The 19,763-nt window shown below is 45.9% G+C and overlaps 1 protein-coding gene across 2 annotated transcripts in view; it reads left to right on the top strand.

Moving 5' to 3' along the window:
- rhg15 (Rho GTPase-activating protein 15) overlaps window positions 1–19,763 on the top strand; it is a 70,143-nt gene that overhangs the window by 20,264 nt on the left and 30,116 nt on the right. Inside the window, 3 exon segments of one of the 2 annotated variants that reach the window (NM_001140026.1) lie at window positions 13,136–13,234; window positions 13,773–13,941; window positions 18,042–18,173. In NM_001140026.1, the coding sequence (NP_001133498.1) occupies window positions 13,136–13,234; window positions 13,773–13,941; window positions 18,042–18,173 (400 nt within the window). 2 annotated transcript variants of the gene reach the window in all.

The raw sequence follows: 19,763 nt of genomic DNA, 5'->3' as shown, positions 1-19,763 counted from the left end.
TTTCCGCTGTTATTGTAAGAACTTATCTTTCTGTGAACTATATCGTTGCAGTTTTGACACATCTACAGATATTTTGTTGCAAATTGGAAATAATTAACTTGGCAAAGTAGAATGCTTCAAAGTTGCATTGTTCCTTCATGAGGAGCGATAATTAATGTTTAATTTAAGAGCCAAATGCAAATGTGGAGGCACAAATGGCAGTCTCCTCTCTGCTCCGCTGTACATATTTAAATATTAATGGTTCCAGTCAAAATAAAGGCCAGACATTCAACACCCTCTTTATTATGAAATGTGATAAAAAAAAATAAAGATGTATTTCCTATTGTTTTTCATTTCTAAAAGTAAAACATTACTTTGCACAACATTTCACTTAGTCAAAATACACAGGAAAGCTTTGACTTGTTTTGTATAGTGACAAGGAGCTGAATATATTCTATATATAATATATTCTCTGAATAGAAGTCATACTCTTTATTTGCAGTTATTGTACTGTGATATGAACATCATTGGCTCAGTTTTCCATTGCATTGTCAAAGCTGACTATCTACTATAATAACTCACATTTTAATAACAGTCATGCATTCAAATGAAACTATTGGTCTGTTTCTTATGAAGATCATTGTTATTTGGCGGGCATAAACTATACAATTAATGTTTTATTTACCGTAGTCTGTTATTTAACAATGAATATGTTTGCAAATGGTTTTGTTTGACTATGGAGACCTAAATGTTTCATTAGCCGGCACCTCCTACACTGTCTGTAGTGTTCTCTAGCCGGCACCTCCTACACTGTCTGTAGTGTTCTCTAGCCGGCACCTCCTACACTGTCTGTAGTGTTCTCTAGCCGGCACCTCCTACACTGTCTGTAGTGTTCTCTAGCCGGCACCTCCTACACTGTCTGTAGTGTTCTCTAGCCGGCACCTCCTACACTGTCTGTAGTGTTCTCTAGCCGGCACCTCCTACACTGTCTGTAGTGCTCTCTAGCCGGCACCTCCTACACTGTCTGTAGTGCTCTCTAGCCGGCACCTCCTACACTGTCTGTAGTGCTCTCTAGCCGGCACCTCCTACACTGTCTGTAGTGCTCTCTAGCCGGCACCTCCTACACTGTCTGTAGTGCTCTCTAGCCGGCACCTCCTACACTGTCTGTAGTGTTCTCTAGCCGGCACCTCCTACACTGTCTGTAGTGCTCTCTAGCCGGCACCTCCTACACTGTCTGTAGTGTTCTCTAGCCGGCACCTCCTACACTGTCTGTAGTGTTCTCTAGCCGGCACCTCCTACACTGTCTGTAGTGCTCTCTAGCCGGCACCTCCTACACTGTCTGTAGTGCTCTCTAGCCGGCACCTCCTACACTGTCTGTAGTGCTCTCTAGCCGGCACCTCCTACACTGTCTGTAGTGCTCTCTAGCCGGCACCTCCTACACTGTCTGTAGTGCTCTCTAGCCGGCACCTCCTACACTGTCTGTAGTGCTCTCTAGCCGGCACCTCCTACACTGTCTGTAGTGCTCTCTAGCCGGCACCTCCTACACTGTCTGTAGTGCTCTCTAGCCGGCACCTCCTACACTGTCTGTAGTGCTCTCTAGCCGGCACCTCCTACACTGTCTGTAGTGCTCTCTAGCCGGCACCTCCTACACTGTCTGTAGTGCTCTCTAGCCGGCACCTCCTACACTGTCTGTAGTGCTCTCTAGCCGGCACCTCCTACACTGTAGTGCTCTCTAGCCGGCACCTCCTACACTGTCTGTAGTGCTCTCTAGCCGGCACCTCCTACACTGTCTGTAGTGTTCTCTAGCCGGCACCTCCTACACTGTCTGTAGTGTTCTCTAGCCGGCACCTCCTACACTGTCTGTAGTGCTCTCTAGCCGGCACCTCCTACACTGTCTGTAGTGCTCTCTAGCCGGCACCTCCTACACTGTCTGTAGTGCTCTCTAGCCGGCACCTCCTACACTGTCTGTAGTGCTCTCTAGCCGGCACCTCCTACACTGTCTGTAGTGCTCTCTAGCCGGCACCTCCTACACTGTCTGTAGTGCTCTCTAGCCGGCACCTCCTACACTGTCTGTAGTGCTCTCTAGCCGGCACCTCCTACACTGTCTGTAGTGCTCTCTAGCCGGCACCTCCTACACTGTCTGTAGTGCTCTCTAGCCGGCACCTCCTACACTGTCTGTAGTGCTCTCTAGCCGGCACCTCCTACACTGTCTGTAGTGCTCTCTAGCCGGCACCTCCTACACTGTCTGTAGTGCTCTCTAGCCGGCACCTCCTACACTGTCTGTAGTGCTCTCTAGCCGGCACCTCCTACACTGTCTGTAGTGCTCTCTAGCCGGCACCTCCTACACTGTCTGTAGTGCTCTCTAGCCGGCACCTCCTACACTGTCTGTAGTGCTCTCTAGCCGGCACCTCCTACACTGTCTGTAGTGCTCTCTAGCCGGCACCTCCTACACTGTCTGTAGTGCTCTCTAGCCGGCACCTCCTACACTGTCTGTAGTGTTCTCTAGCCGGCACCTCCTACACTGTCTGTAGTGCTCTCTAGCCGGCACCTCCTACACTGTCTGTAGTGCTCTCTAGCCGGCACCTCCTACACTGTCTGTAGTGCTCTCTAGCCGGCACCTCCTACACTGTCTGTAGTGCTCTCTAGCCGGCACCTCCTACACTGTCTGTAGTGCTCTCTAGCCGGCACCTCCTACACTGTCTGTAGTGCTCTCTAGCCGGCACCTCCTACACTGTCTGTAGTGCTCTCTAGCCGGCACCTCCTACACTGTCTGTAGTGTCTCTCTAGCCGGCACCTCCTACACTGTCTGTAGTGTTCTCTAGCCGGCACCTCCTACACTGTCTGTAGTGTTCTCTAGCCGGCACCTCCTACACTGTCTGTAGTGCTCTCTAGCCGGCACCTCCTACACTGTCTGTAGTGCTCTCTAGCCGGCACCTCCTACACTGTCTGTAGTGCTCTCTAGCCGGGACCTCCTACACTGTCTGTAGTGCTCTCTAGCCGGCACCTCCTACACTGTAGTGCTCTCTAGCCGGCACCTCCTACACTGTCTGTAGTGTTCTCTAGCCGGCAGCTCCTACACTGTAGTGCTCTCTAGCCGGCACCTCCTACACTGTCTGTAGTGCTCTCTAGCCGGTACCCCCTACACTGTCTGTAGTGTTCTCTAGCCGGCACCTACTACACTGTCTGTAGTGCTCTCTAGCCGGCACCTCCTACACTGTCTGTAGTGCTCTCTAGCCGGCACCTCCTACACTGTCTGTAGTGCTCTCTAGCCGGCACCTCCTACACTGTCTGTAGTGCTCTCTAGCCGGCACCTCCTACACTGTCTGTAGTGCTCTCTAGCCGGCACCTCCTACACTGTCTGTAGTGCTCTCTAGCCGGCACCTCCTACACTGTCTGTAGTGCTCTCTAGCCGGCACCTCCTACACTGTCTGTAGTGCTCTCTAGCCGGCACCTCCTACACTGTCTGTAGTGCTCTCTAGCCGGCACCTCCTACACTGTCTGTAGTGTTCTCTAGCCGGCACCTCCTACACTGTCTGTAGTGCTCTCTAGCCGGCACCTCCTACACTGTCTGTAGTGCTCTCTAGCCGGCACCTCCTACACTGTCTGTAGTGCTCTCTAGCCGGCACCTCCTACACTGTCTGTAGTGCTCTCTAGCCGGCACCTCCTACACTGTCTGTAGTGTTCTCTAGCCGGCACCTCCTACACTGTCTGTAGTGCTCTCTAGCCGGCACCTCCTACACTGTCTGTAGTGCTCTCTAGCCGGCACCTCCTACACTGTCTGTAGTGTTCTCTAGCCGGCACCTCCTACACTGTCTGTAGTGCTCTCTAGCCGGCACCTCCTACACTGTCTGTAGAGCTCTCTAGCCGGCACCTCCTACACTGTCTGTAGTGCTCTCTAGCCGGCACCTCCTACACTGTCTGTAGTGCTCTCTAGCCGGCACCTCCTACACTGTCTGTAGTGCTCTCTAGCCGGCACCTCCTGCACTGTCTGTAGTGCTCTCTAGCCGGCACCTCCTACACTGACTGTAGTGCTCTCTAGCCGGCACCTCCTACACTGTCTGTAGTGCTCTCTAGCCGGCACCTCCTACACTGTCTGTAGTGTTCTCTAGCCGGCACCTCCTACACTGTCTGTAGTGTTCTCTAGCCGGCGCCTCCTACACTGTCTGTAGTGTTCTCTAGCCGGCACCTCCTACACTGTAGTGCTCTCTAGCCGGCACCTCCTACACTGTCTGTAGTGCTCTCTAGCCGGCACCTCCTACACTGTCTGTAGTGCTCTCTAGCCGGCACCTCCTACACTGTAGTGCTCTCTAGCCGGCACCTCCTACACTGTCTGTAGTGTTCTCTAGCCGGCACCTCCTACACTGTCTGTAGTGCTCTCTAGCCGGTAACTCCTACACTGTCTGTAGTGCTCTCTAGCCGGCACCTCCTACACTGTCTGTAGTGCTCTCTAGCCGGCACCTCCTACACTGTCTGTAGTGTTCTCTAGCCGGCACCTCCTACACTGTATGTAGTGCTCTCTAGCCGGCACCTCCTACACTGTCTGTAGTACTCTCTAGCCGGCACCTCCTACACTGTCTGTAGTGTTCTCTAGCCGGCACCTCCTACACTGTCTGTAGTGTTCTCTAGCCGGCACCTCCTACACTGTCTGTAGTGCTCTCTAGCCGGCACCTCCTACACTGTCTGTAGTGCTCTCTAGCCGGCACCTCCTACACTGTCTGTAGTGCTCTCTAGCCGGCACCTCCTCTACTGTCTGTAGTGTTCTCTAGTCGGCACCTCCTACACTGTCTGTAGTGCCCTCTAGCCGGCAACTCCTACACTGTCTGTAGTGCTCTCTAGCCGGCACCTCCTACACTGTCTATAGTGCTCTCTAGCCGGCACCTCCTACACTGTCTGTAGTGCTCTCTAGCCGGCACCTCCTACACTGTCTTTAGTGTTCTCTAGCCGGCACCTCCTTCACTGTCTGTAGTGCTCTCTAGCCGGCACCTTCTACACTGTCTGTAGTGTTCTCTAGCCGGCACCTCCTACACTGTCTGTAGTGTTCTCTAGCCGGCACCTCCTACACTGTCTGTAGTGCTCTCTAGCCGGCACCTCCTACACTGTCTGTAGTGCTCTCTAGCCGGCACCTCCTACACTGTCTGTAGTGCTCTCTAGCCGGCACCTCCTACACTGTAGTGCTCTCTAGCCGGCACCTCCTACACTGTCTGTAGTGTTCTCTAGCCGGCACCTCCTACACTGTCTGTAGTGCTCTCTAGCCGGCACCTCCTACACTGTCTGTAGTGCTCTCTAGCCGGCACCTCTTACACTGTCTGTAGTGCTCTCTAGCCGGCACCTCCTACACTGTCTGTAGTGCTCTCTAGCCGGCACCTCCTACACTGTCTGTAGTGCTCTCTAGCCGGCACCTCCTACACTGTAGTGCTCTCTAGCCGGCACCTCCTACACTGTCTGTAGTGTTCTCTAGCCGGCACCTCCTACACTGTCGGTAGTGCTCTCTAGCCGGCACCTCCTACACTGTCTGTAGTGCTCTCTAGCCGGCACCTCCTACACTGTCTGTAGTGTTCTCTAGCCGGCACCTCCTACACTGTCTGTAGTGTTCTCTAGCCGGCACCTCCTACACTGTCTGTAGTGTTCTCTAGCCGGCACCTCCTACACTTGTAGTGCTCTCTAGCCGGCACCTCCTACACTGTCTGTAGTGCTCTCTAGCCGGCACCTCCTACACTGTAGTGCTCTCTAGCCGGCACCTCCTACACTGTCTGTAGTGCTCTCTAGCCGGCACCTCCTACACTGTCTGTAGTGTTCTCTAGCCGGCACCTCCTACACTGTCTGTAGTGCTCTCTAGCCGGCACCTCCTACACTGTCTGTAGTGCTCTCTAGCCGGCACCTCCTACACTGTCTGTAGTGCTCTCTAGCCGGCACCTCCTACACTGTCTGTAGTGCTCTCTAGCCGGCACCTCCTACACTGTCTGTAGTGTTCTCTAGCCGGCACCTCCTACACTGTCTGTAGTGCTCTCTAGCTGGCACCTTCTACACTGTCTGTAGTGCTCTCTAGCCGGCACCTCCTACACTGTCTGTAGTGTTCTCTAGCCGGCACCTCCTACACTGTCTGTAGTGTTCTCTAGCCGGCACCTCCTACACTGTCTGTAGTGTTCTCTGGCCGGCACCTCCTACACTGTCTGTAGTGTTCTCTAGCCGGCACCTCCTACACTGTCTGTAGTGCTCTCTAGCCGGCACCTCCTACACTGTCTGTAGTGTTCTCTAGCCGGCACCTCCTACACTGTCTGTAGTGCTCTCTAGCCGGCACCTCCTACACTGTCTGTAGTGTTCTCTAGCCGGCACCTCCTACACTGTCTGTAGTGCTCTCTAGCCGGCACATTGATATAAGGAGCTGTTGGGGGATCTGCTTTCATGTAGATTAGCATCTCCAGTAAAACATTTGCCTGACAATAAAAAGACCATGATAATTCAAATCTCCAAACTCTTAGTTCAGGAGCCCCAGTGCACATCAGGATTAGAATAATATCAAGGCGTATTAATGAGTTTGCGTCCCAGCGAACCTACAGCTCAATATGAGCCTGATGACAGAGAGGTGGTGTCCTACTGTACCTTTGTGTCGTCTCAGATTAGGACAGCTGACGTGTGAACATGGAGGCTGGACAGGGCCCTGTTTAGTTAAAAGAGCTTATCTCCATTTTTCATGAACAGAATGAATAGACAGGGAGCATCTGCTGTCATGTCTCCACGCTGCTTCAGATAATCTTTCATGCATCTTTGACCGTGCAGCTCCTAAAAAAAATGTGTTTGATATATTTTTAACCAGTTTGCTCTCCCTTTTTGATTAAACTTCAGAGGGAAGAGTCTGTCTTATCAGGAAGTCAGATAGCCTTTGGTGTAAGCCAGACATTTCAATAGAAGGCTTCCGTTTCTAAGATGACAGAAGAAAAGGACGTAATGTTCAGGATGCTTTTCTGTATGAGGATCCCACAGACTACACGTTAAATCCTGAGTCTTAAACCCCAATACGAAGAGGATTGTAGGCTAGCGTCACCATGATATGAACTCATTGGACTTCATCAGAGATTACAAGTTGGAGGGACCAGTTAATAAACGTTCACTAATATTGGTTTCCTCTTTCAAGGCCTAGGTTTTTAGGCCTAGGATTTTAATTTGACATCCATGCACATAATTCGAAAAATCTGTCCAAATCTCCCATCAAAATCAATGATTTACAGTGGCTTGCGAAAGTATTCACCCCCTTGGAATTGTTCCTATTTTGTTGCCTTACAACCTGGAATTAAAATAGATTTTGGGGGGGTTTGTATCATTTGATTTACACAACATGCCTACCACTTTGAAGAGGGCAAAATATTTTTTATAGTGAAACAAACAAGAAATAAGACAAAAATAGAGAACTTGAGTGTGCATAACTATTCACCCCCCAAAGTCAATACTTTGTAGAGCCACCTTATGCAGCAATTACAGCTGCATGATTCTTGGGTTGTGTCTCTATAAGCTTGGCACATCTAGCCACTGGGATTTTTTTCCATTCTTCAAGGCAAAACTGCTCCAGCTCCTTCAAGTTGGTTGGGTTCTGCTGGTGTACAGATTCTCAATTGGATTTACGTCTGGGCTTTGACTAGGCCATTCCAAGACATTTAAATGTTTCTCCTTAAGCCACTCGAGTGTTGCTTTAGCAGTATGCTTAGGGTCATTGTCCTGCTGGAAGGTGAACCGCCGTCCCAGCTTAAATCTCTGGAAGAAAAACAGGTTTCCCTCAACAATTTCCCTCTATTTAGCACCATCCATCATTCTTTCAATTCTGACCAGCTTCCCAGTCCCTGCCGATGAAAAACATCCCCACAGCATGTAACGGTCGTCGTACGTAGTGGCCCAAGGCTCAGCGGGTTGAGTGCTCATAATGACTTTTATTGAACACAAACAAAACAAAACAAGAAAACGATCGAATGAACAGGATTGCAGGCTAAAACACACAGCTATGCAACCACAACTTCCCACAAACCATAGGTGAAAAAAGGGCTACCTAAGTTGTTGGCCTGGTATGGCTCTCAATCAGGTTTCTGATTGGGAGTCATACTTAGGTAGCCCTTTTTCACCTATGGTTTGTGGGAAGTTGTGGTTGCATAGCTGTGTGTTTTAGCCTGCAATCCTGTTCGTTCGATCGTTTTCTTGTTTTGTTTGTGTTCAATAAAAGTCATTATGAGCACTCAACCCGCTACGCCTTGGTCCACTACGTACGACGACCGTTACAGAACTTCCCACCACCAACGGACCAAGCAGCGGAGGAAGGAGCAGCAGGTGGACTACAAGGAGTACTGGACTTGGGAGGACATCTTGGAAGGAAAAGGATCCTACACATGGGAGGAGATCCAGGCTGGAAGGGATCGTGGCGAAAGTGGAGCGAAGACCGGGACTGTTTTATTGGTACACGATTGGCATGTAAGCCTGAGAGGCAGCCCCAAGAAACGTTTTTGGGGGGGCACACGGGTAGTTTGGCTGGGCCAGGGTTAAGCCCCAAGCCAACTCCCCGTGCTTACCGGAGGCAGCATGTTACTGGTCAGGCCCCGTGCTATGGGGTGATGCACACGGCGTCGAGGCCGAGCATTCACAGGCCGGTGTGCGCGGTGCCAGTGCCCCGCATTTGCCAGGGGTAGCGGGCATCGAGCCAGTAAGGGTGGTGCCAGTACTGCGCTCCAGACCGCCAGTGCGCCTTCACGGCCCAGTGTATCCTGTTCCCGCTCCTCGCACTAGCCCTGAGGTACGTGTTTCCAGTCTGGCACATCCAAAGCCAGCACCACGCACCAGGCCTCCAGTGCGTCACCAATCCAAGTCCATTGTGATCCTGTTAACCTCTTGGGGCTAGGTGGGACGCTAGCGTGCCACCCGTGGTGCACTCCATCAACAGCAGGTGCATTTCAAGAGCGGCAAATTTGAATCCAAATAAATGTCAAAATTCAAATTTTTCAAAAATACAACTATTTTACACCATTTGAAAGATAAACATCTCCTTAATCTAACCACGTTTTACGATTTCAAAAAGGTTTTACGGCGAAAGCATAAATTTAGAGTATGTTAGGACAGTACATTTACAAGAGTTGTGTGTAATGTTTTGTCAAGTCAAAGACAGGGTCACCAAAACCATAAAACCAGCTAAAATGATGCACTAACCTTTTACAATCTCCATCAGATGACACTCCTAGGACATTATGTTAGACAATGCATGCATTTTTAGTTCTATCAAGTTCATATTTATATCCAAAAACAGCGTTTTACTATGGCATTGATGTTGAGGAAATCGTTTCCCTCCAATAACCGGCAGTCAAGTCAGCGTAACAAATTAAATAATTAAAATTAGAAAACATTGGTAAAATATTATATTGTCATTTAAAGAATTATAGATTTACATCTCTTGAACGCAATCAACTTGCCAGATTTAAAAATAACCTTACTGGGAAATCACACTTTGCAATAATCTGAGCACTGCGCCCAGAAAAATACTCGTTGCGATACAGACTAGACGTCATGTTGGGGAGATCTAAAATCGAAAATACTATGTAAATAATCCATTACCTTTGATTCTCTTCATCAGATGTCACTTCCAGGTATCACAGGTCCATAACGAATGTAGTTTTGTTCAAAAAAGCTCATCATTTATGTCCAAAAATCTCCGTCTCGTTAGCACATGATGTAAGCCAGCCGGACTTCTCGTCATGAACGAGGGGAAAAAATATATTTCCGTTCGTTCAAACATGTCAAACGTTGTATAGCATAAATCATTAGGGCCTTTTTTAACCAGAACATGAATAATATTCAAGGTGGACGAATGCATACTCTTTTATAACGTATTGGAACGAGGGTACCCAACATGAACTCGCGCGCAAGGTGTCTAATGGGCCATCATCGTTCCATGGCTCTTGTTCGGTCAGATCTCCCTCCAGAAGACTCAAAACACTTTGTAAAGGCTGGTGACATCTAGTGGAAGCAATAGGAAGTGCCAAAATATTCCTAAACCCCTGTGTTTTTCAATGGGATAGGTTTAAAGTCAATACAACACATCAGGTATCCACTTCCTGTCAGAAAATGTCTCAGGGTTTTGCCTGCCAAATGAGTTCTGTTATACTCACAGACACCATTCAAACAGTTTTGGAAACTTTAGAGTGTTTTCTATCCATATATAATAAGTATATGCATATTCTAGTTACTGGGAAGGATTAGTAACCAGATTAAATCGGGTACATTTTTTTTATCCAGACGTGCAAATGCTGCCCCCTAGACCCAACAGGTTAATCATGGGGAGAAGACGTGATAAAACACCACAGACCAGTGTTGTTATTTCTAGGATATAAATACATGTATTGTGTATCTGATTACAAATACTAAGTTACGTTAGAAAACAGAAAAAATATGCTCAAAGGCTAAGGTTTGTGTGTTTGGTTGTTTTGAAAGAACTTTCAGATTCACCAGTGAGCCTCTCCGTAACCCATCCCCCACAATGCAGCAGTGTGATAGCAGAGGCTATTACTGACACATCGTGGGGCGGCCTCCAGGAAGAACACTGTTCCAGAGCAAACATGCTTGTTCAGATGCTTGTAACCCAAGAAGAGAAGGGTGGCAAACTCACTCTGACAAGGATTGCGCCTGTAACCATTTCCCCGCTTTTATCTGGCATCCCAAAGTAATGCTGCTTAACTGTTCCTGACGCTTTGTAATGAAGTCAGAAAAGTCAGCTCCACAATAGTCCCAAACTTTGAAGGTCCATGTAGAATAACAACCTATCTGCACACACATACCACAGACATACACACACACACACACACACACACACACACACACACACACACACACACACACACACACACACACACACACCCACACACACACACACACACACACACACACACACACACATGGGTGTGCATTGATGTCTGTGTTATGTGTTTCACAGGTGTGCTTGTGAGAGAGTGAGAGAAAGAGGGAGAATGTTGTAGCAGGCCATCTCCATTGATTACATACTGTTGGAGTGTGTATTAGTGGATTCATTTAGATATTATTTTTATATTTATATATTGTTCCAGACAATTATTAAGATTTGAGAAAGAGTAAAGAAGCTGAAAAAATGTCTCCATTGAATTTGCTCATACTGCATGTTCTCAGGGTGTGTGTGTGTGTGTGTGTGTGTGTGTGTGTGTGTGTGTGTGTGTGTGTGTGTGTGTGTGTGTGTGTGTGTGTGTGTGTGTGTGTGTGTGTGTGTGTGTGTGTGTGTGTGTGTGTGTGTGTGTGGAAGTGACAATAATGACCTTATTTGCTGTATACTATGTAAGTATTGGAACTAGGCAGTTTCTAAAGAAAATAGCACTGGGGAACTGCATCAAATGTCTTTGGAGGTGTTGGCAGAATGTTTTCTTTTGCCGGAACATTTGCTCTTTCTGACAGTTTCTGAAAGACAAAAACAATTGCAAATTGTTGTGGACCTGTAAACAGATTGTTTGAATGCAATAATGTTTTGCATTCCCTTTTTCCCGAACGTAAATATGCTGCACTGCTCACGAATCTATTCTGATGAAAACTACAGTAGCACTATTTACAGAGGTATCCTACACACTTCAATGCAAATGATGTTCTGTTTGCCTGTTCAATTCTACTGTATGGTATAAACCGCGCGCCCTGTCGTCTACTAGGATACTAAGATACTAGGATACTAGGATACTAGGCTACTAGCCAGGCTTCCCCAAATATGTTTTCATAATTTTATGTACATTTGCCAGTAGCTGAACCTCACCTGAGAAATCATCCGGGCGAGGGAAACAGCACCCCTCTGTCTCAGTATGGGAAGCCCATGTATCTGATGCTGTCTGGACAGGGAAACAGCACCCCTCTGTCTCAGTATGGGTAGCCCATGTATCTGATGCTGTCTGGACAGGGAAACAGCACACCTCTGTCTCAGTATGGGTAGGCCATGTATCTGATGCTGTCTGGATGTATCTGATGCTGTCTGGATGTATCTGATGCTGTCTGGATGTATCTGATGCTGTCTGAAGCTAAATAGTATAAAATGTTGATTGATTAATGCCAGCAGGCATTTGGCCTCCTTTCATAAAAAAATTATAATTAGCCAATCAGTGTTGAGCTGAGCTCAACTGTGGGTTGTACTGGTGCAAATGATAAATAATTTGAACATGTATTCACAGGACTTGATTTATGAAATGTGTTTAAAAACAGTAACCCCATGTGTCCAATGACTAAATATACTGTAGTACAATATCAAAAACTCCCATTGTAGACAAACGCTTTGACCGATTTAAAACATGTCGTCAAATTTGGCCATCAGCAAGCTTAGAGAACATATGTACTAAAGTATATTTCCGTTGTGAACATGAATGGTTCATTTAGGAAGATAACTGCAAAGATAACGGTTTCATCATTTTGTATGGTATGAGATACTATATCTGCTCATTTGACCATTTCAGTTGCAAAAGATGAGCATTTTTTTTTTTTTTAAGTTCAACCACACTTGACAATGCTGACCTTGATGTCGTCATGGTTTCTCAAAGACTTTTACTAACATTACAGTTATTCAGTTTGACGGCGCCAAATGCTGTTACTGCACTGTTGGAGAAATGCAGAACAGAGCCAATATTAAGATGACAAGTATCACACTAATCATGTTTTCCCCTCTGAGAAGACAGTCTGCATTTGTCTTTTCTTGTGGCACACACACACACACACACACACACACACACACACACACACACACACACACACACACACACACACACACACACACACACACACACACACACACACACACACACACACACACACACCCCTGCACAACGTGAGCTTGTTGTCACACAGACACAGATACATTAACAGGCACATCACTGATAAGACTCTCAACAGACCAAAGGAATGAGTATCAAGGTCTGCTGATGCTGGAGTGAACACATTCTTACCAAATCATGTGGATCAGTGGGTGTCATTTAAATTTCATTAAAATGTAAATACTTATTGTTAGTTTAGGGTATTACGAATTTGAACGTATGCCATTCGGTTTGCATTATGCTCCGCTTCATGGGAATACATTAGATAAAGACCTGTTAATTGTTGTACCTTTTATTTAAGTCAATTTGAACCTTTGTTCCAGATAACAACCAGCTCCGGCAGTGAGTTCCTTCTCCAGGCTGACAATTACCACACTATTTCTAAATGGCATGATGCTATTAAAAGGACAGCTGACAATTTGGTAAGCAGTTTGCTGTTTCTTATAGACTTATAGACTGAAGTTATGACATTTCTGAAGTCTTTATGATTTCAGACATTGAAACGATGACTATAAATCATTCAGAACATTGTTTAGTCATACCATGCTAACCAAAATGAAAGTAAAACAATTCCCTAAGTCATTGACTCCAGGTTAAACGTATGATTTTATGTTACACATAGTGCAAATAATCACATTGACATGCTATACTTAAGCAATAAGGCACGAGTGAGTGTGGTACAGTATATGGCCAATATACCACGGCTAAGAGCAGTTCCTTAGCACAACACAACGTGGAGTGCCCTTATACAGCCCTTAGCCATGGTATATTGGCCATATACCACAAACCCCGAGGTGCCTTATTGCTATTATAAACTGGTTACCAACGTAATTAGAACTGTCAGCCAATCAGCATTCAGGGCTCAAACCACCCAGTTTATAATGAATAATGAGTAATAATAAAGAGATGTGCAGCCAGTGACCTTTGGACTGAAATGTTTTAACCTCCTTTCTGTTATAGTCTAAAGGAGCTGCTGGGAAGGCCTCTGATAAGCCTGGCATACGAAGGGCAAACAGCACAGAGTACCTACCTAGACATGGGTTGCCTAGCAAGACACTGTCACTGCCAAGACCTGCACCTGAGTCCCTCTGCACAAAGGAACCCAAACCTGAACACAGACGCTCACTCAGTAAGTTGTCTCCAATGACTAGCTAGTTTTACTACGGTTGCTTATTCAAAACAGTTCTTCACGTGTTGGTACAAGCTTGAACTCACAAAGGTATGCTGATTAAAAGTTGTCTCTTATCTGTGCTACTGCAAGCATTTAATGACTCAGAATAACTTTTTCTAAGGAAGTGGTTGCTCGTACATTTGCATAATATACACTACCGTTCAAAAGTTTGGGGTCACGTAGAAATGTTCTTGTTTTTGAAAGAAAAGCCAATTTTTTGTCCATTAAAATAACATAAAATTAATCAGAAATACAGTGTAGACATTGTTAATGTTGTAAATGACTATTGTAGCTGGAAACTGCTGATTTGTTATGGAATATCTACATAGGCGTTCAGAGGCCCGTTATTAGCAACCATCACTCCTGTGTTCCAATGGCACGAAAATTTGAAATAATCACTTGTCAACAATATATTTTACTTTGCATCTCTGTGTACTCCAAAATGTACTATAAGACATATCTCAAACGTGTTTCTTGGATGACAAACTAGTCCATAGGCAAAGCTAGTCCGTAGGCAAAGCTAGTCCGTAGGCAAAGCTAGTCCATAGACAAAGCTAGTCCATAGACAAAGCTAGTCCGTAGGCAAAGCTAGTCCATAGACAAAGCTAGTCCATAGGCAAAGCTAGTCCATAGACAAAGCTAGTCCATAGGCAAAGCTAGTCCATAGGCAAAGCTAGTCCATAGGCAAAGCTAGTCCATAGGCAAAGCTAGTCCATAGACAAAGCTAGTCCATAGGAAAAGTTAGTCCATAGGAAAAGCTAGTCCACAGACAAAGCTAGTCCATAGACAAAGCCTTTTATTAGACTGACAAGCAGTGCCTGGACTTCCTTTAGACAAGGAAAAGTTCAATTTGAGTAAAAACTAGAAAAAGACAGCCATGTGATAGACTCCGGGAAGGATAAATAACAGTGGGAATCTAAGGAAAGAGGAAGAGCGAGGGTTAGGTAGAGAGATGAGGTGAAGCATAATATCAACCTAGGCTGTAGCATTGTGGAGGCATATTTTTATTCTTATTTTATTTATTTCACCTTTATTTAACCAGGTAGGCCAGTTGAGAACAAGTTCTCATTTACAACTGCGACCTGGCCAAGATAAAACAAAGCAGTGCGACACGAACAACAACACAGAGTTACACATGGAATAAACAAACATACAGTCAATAATACAGTAGAAAAAGTATATATACAGTGTGTGCAAATGAGGTAAGATAAGGGAGGTAAGGCAATAAATAGGCCATAGTGGCGAAATAAGTACAATTTAGCAATTAAGCACTGGAATGATAGATGTGCAGAAGATGAATGTGCAAGTAGAGATACTGGGCTGCAAAGGAGAAAAAAATGTTTTTTATAAATAACAATATGGGGATGAGATAGTTGGATGGGCTATTTACAGATGGCTATGTACAGGTGTAGTGATCTGTGAGCTGCTCTGACAGCTGGTGCTTAAAGTTAGTGAGGGAGATATGAGTCTCCAGCTTCAGTGATTTTTGCAATTCGTTCCAGTGATTGGCAGCAGAGAACTGGAATGAAATGCGGCCAAAGGAGAAATTGGCTTTGGAGGTGACCAGGGAAACATACCTGCTGGAGCGCATGCTACGGGTGGGTGTTGCTATGGTGACCAGTTAGCTGAGATAAGGCGGGGCTTTACCTAGCAAAGACTTATAGATGACCTGGAACCAGTGGGTTTGGCAACAAATATGAAGCGAGGGCCAGCCAACGAGAGCATACAGGTCGCAGTGGTGGGTAGTACATGGGGCTTTGGTGACAAAACGGATGGCAATGTGATAGACTGCATCCAATTTGCTGAGTAGAGTGTTGGAGGCTATTTTGTAAATGACATCGCCGAAGTCAAGGATCGGTTGGATAGCCAGTTTTACAAGGGTATGTTTGGCAGCATGACTGAAGGATGCTTTGTTGAGAAATAGGAAGCCGATTCTAGATTTAATTTTGGATTGGAGATGCTTAATGTGAGTCTGGAAGGAGAGTTTACAGTCTCACCAGACACCTAGGTATTTGTAGTTGTCCACATATTCTAAGTCAGAACCGTCCAGAGTAGTGATGCTGGACGGGCGGGCAGGTGCGGGCAGTGATCGGTTGAAGAGCATGCTTTTAGTTTTACTTGCATTTAAGAGCATTTGGAGGCCACGGACGGAGAGTTGTATGGCATTGAAGCTCGTCTAGAGGTTAGTTAACACAGTGTCCAAAGAAGGGCCAGAAGCATACAGAATGGTGTCGTCTGCGTAGAGGTGGATCAGAGAATCACCAGCAGCAAGAGCGACATCATTGATGTATACAGAGAAAAGAGTCGGCCCGAGAATTGAACCCTGTGGCATCCCCATAGAGACTGCCAGAGGTCCGGACAACAGTCCCTCCGATTTGACACACTGAACTCTGACTGAGAAGTAGTTGGTGAACCAGACGAGGCAGTCGTTTGAGAAACCAAGGCTGTTGAGTCTGCCGATAAGAATGTGGTGATTGACAGAGTCGAAAGCCTTGGCCAGGTTGATGAACACAGCTGCACAATATTGTCTCTTATCGATGGCAGTTATGATATCGTTTAGGACCTTGAGCGTGGCTGAGGTGCACCCATTACCAGCTCAGAAACCAGATTGCATAGCGGAGAAGGCACGGTGGGATTCGAAATGGTCGGTGATCTGTTTTTTAACTTGACTTTTGAAGACCTTAGAAAGGCAGGGTAGGATAGATATAGGTCTTTAGCAGTTTGGGTCTAGAGTGTCTCCCCCTTCGAAAAGGGGGATGACTGTGGCAGCTTTCCAATCTCTGGGGATCTCAGACGATACGAAAGAGAGGTTAAACAGGCTAGTAATAGGGGTTGCAAAAATTTCTGCGGATAATTTTAGAAAGAGAGGGTCCAGATTGTCTAGCCTGGCTGATTTGTAAGGTTCCAGATTTTGCAGCTCTTTCAGAACATCAGCTATCTGGATTTGGGTAAAGGAGAAATGGGGGAAGCTTGGGCATGTTGCTGTGGGGGGTGCAGGGATATTGACCGGGGTAGGGCTAGCCAGGTGGAAAGCATGGCCAGCCATAGACATTTTTTTGTGGATTTATCAATGGTGACAGTGTTTCCTAGCCTCAGTGCAGTAGGCAGCTGGAAGGAGGTGCTCTTATTCTCCTTGGACTTCACAGTGTCCCAGAACTTTTTGGAGTTAGTGCTACAGGATGCAAATTTCTGTTTGAAAAAGCTAGCCTTTGCTTTCCTAACTGCCTGTGTATATTGGTTCCTAACTTCCCTGGAAAGTTTCATATCGTGGGGGCTATTCGATGCTAATGCAGTACGCCACAGGATGTTTTTGTGCTGTTCAAGAGCAGTCAGGTCTGGAGTGAACCAAGGGCTATATCTGTTCCTGGTTCTACATTTTTTGAATGGGGCATGCTAATTTAAGCACTTTTAAAGAACGACCAGGCATCCTCTACTGACGGAATGAGGTCAATATCTTTCCAGGATACCCGGGCCAGGTCGATTAGAAAGGCCTGCTTGTTGAAGTGTTTTAGGGAGCATTTGACAGTTATGAAGGGTGGTCATTTGACCGCAGACCCATTACGGACGCAGGCAATGAGGCAGTGATCGCTGAGATCCTGGTTGAAGACAGCAGAAGTGTATTTGGAGGGCAGATTGGTTAGGATGATATCTATAAGGGTGCCCGTGTTTACGGATTTGGGGTTGTACCTGGTAGGTTAATTGATAATTTGTGTGAGATTGAGGGCATCAAGCTTAGATTGTAGGATGGCCGGTGTTTTAAGCATGTCCCAGTTTAGATCACCTAACAGCACGAGCTCTGAAGATAGATGGGGGGCAATCAGTTCACATATGGTGTCCAGGGCACAGCTGGGGGCAGAAGGTGGTCTATAGCAAGCGTCAATGGTGAGAGACTTGTTTCTGGAAAGGTGTATTTTTAAAAGTCTACTGAGCCTAAAAGCCTACTGAGCCTATAAAAGCCTATATTTGCCTAATGAGCCTTTCTTAAGACAAACATAACATCATAGCTTTCCCTTTCACTTAATTTAACCGTGTGTCTCTTTCTCTGTGTTCTTGAGAAGTGTTCAAGTCTTCCAAGCTCACCTACAGCATGTCGGACAGTGCTGATAAGAATGGGGTGAAGAACAGACTCAAAAAGTTCATCACAAGACGGCCCTCTATGAAGACTCTACAGGAGAAAGGCATCATCAAAGGTATCAGAGTATTCTGCCAGGATAGGTTGATTCTTTTCCACCACACCACACATGTTGTGAGGAACATAAATCTTTCAAAATGTATTGCACATTTTGACTACCTTCTTTCAATTTGGACTACCCTTCAATCAGAAAGAGGAGACTGAACTGTAGCTGTACATTCCCCGATGTGATGTCACAATTTATTACATAATTATTTATAAGTATAGAATAACTAGTGAAGATAGTGAGTTATTACACTGATTTGAAAAGGTCTCTTCTCCCCGTACAACAGAGATTGATACATTTATACTGAATGGATTTTACTTGAAAAAAACAAAACAACACACCAATCTACATAAATCACATAACCACATAATCCATTTCTCTCAGGGGGAACTCAATTATTGAGCCCACGGTTGAAGGAAAATACACCATTAAGGCGTTATTTAAATACATTTGCAATACTTAGAAGAAGGTAACAGTATTTGGAATTTCCCCCAGATTCAAGGAGACCCTTTAATGTGGTGTCCATGGGACAAACGCTTGATCAAAGGGAGAGGACATTATTGACGGAATAAATGAAATACTTGGTGCAGGTGCCCCTCAGACTGTCCTTTTTGTCAGGGCTGAAGAGAACGACACTTCATGTGTGTTTCCTCAAATCAGGCCCCCTTCCCTCCCTCCCCCTCTTTCCTATCATACTTCAGAATGCAAATTAAATCCATGCAACGCAAGGGTTATTTGAATTCCTTTAGGAGCGGTAATTTTGCTCCATTTCACTGGCCCCCTTCCCCTCCCCCTCGTCATTTCCCATGCTTATCCGCTGAGTGCTGGGAAGTGGATTTTGTATACAAAGGTGCCTTCTCGCAGTCATTTCTGTATTTGTCGAACCCTCCCCTCCACTGTATAAACAACAGAGGGTTATCTTTGATGTTGTCCAGTGCTAGAGAGACAGCACTGTTCAGAGGACCCATACAGTAACATAAGCCAGTTGATGAGTGAAAGAGTGTACCTCTGTGCACAGTCAGTTTGAATACCAGTCTATGTTTGATGAGGTATGCTTTGCTAACCCTTAGTTAGTGACCACAAAAGCCTGAGTATATTGCCAGTAGGGACAGGTTAAGTGAGGGACTTCTCAGTATATTTTAATGGACAAAAGTAATGAACCAATGAGACTTTTTTTATTAATTTCACCTTTATTTAACCAGGTAAGCTAGTTGAGAACAAGTTCTCATATTTACAACTGCGACCTGGCCAAGATAAAGCAAAGCAGTGCAACACAAAAACAACATAGAGTTACACATGGAATAAACAAGCGTACAGTCAATAACACAGTAGAAAAAGTATATAAACATATATACAATGTTTGTAAGGGAAGAGAATGTGTTTCCCCTCTCCCTCTGATTGGAGCAAAGATAATGTTGTCCCCCTCTCCCTCTGATTGGAGCAAAGATAAGATGGTCCCCCTCTCCCTCTGATTGGAGCAAAGATATTGTGGTCCCCCTCTCCCTCTGATTGGAGCAAAGATAATGTGGTCCCCCTCTCCCTCTGATTGGAGCAAAAATAATGTGGTCCCCCTCTCCCTCTGATTGGAGCAAAGATAATGTG

The sequence above is a fragment of the Salmo salar genome, chromosome 21 (assembly GCF_965601325.2).
Source record: "Salmo salar chromosome 21, fSalSal1, whole genome shotgun sequence".
Lineage (NCBI taxonomy): Eukaryota > Metazoa > Chordata > Actinopteri > Salmoniformes > Salmonidae > Salmo > Salmo salar.
This window is presented reverse-complemented; position numbering and strand designations above follow the sequence as displayed.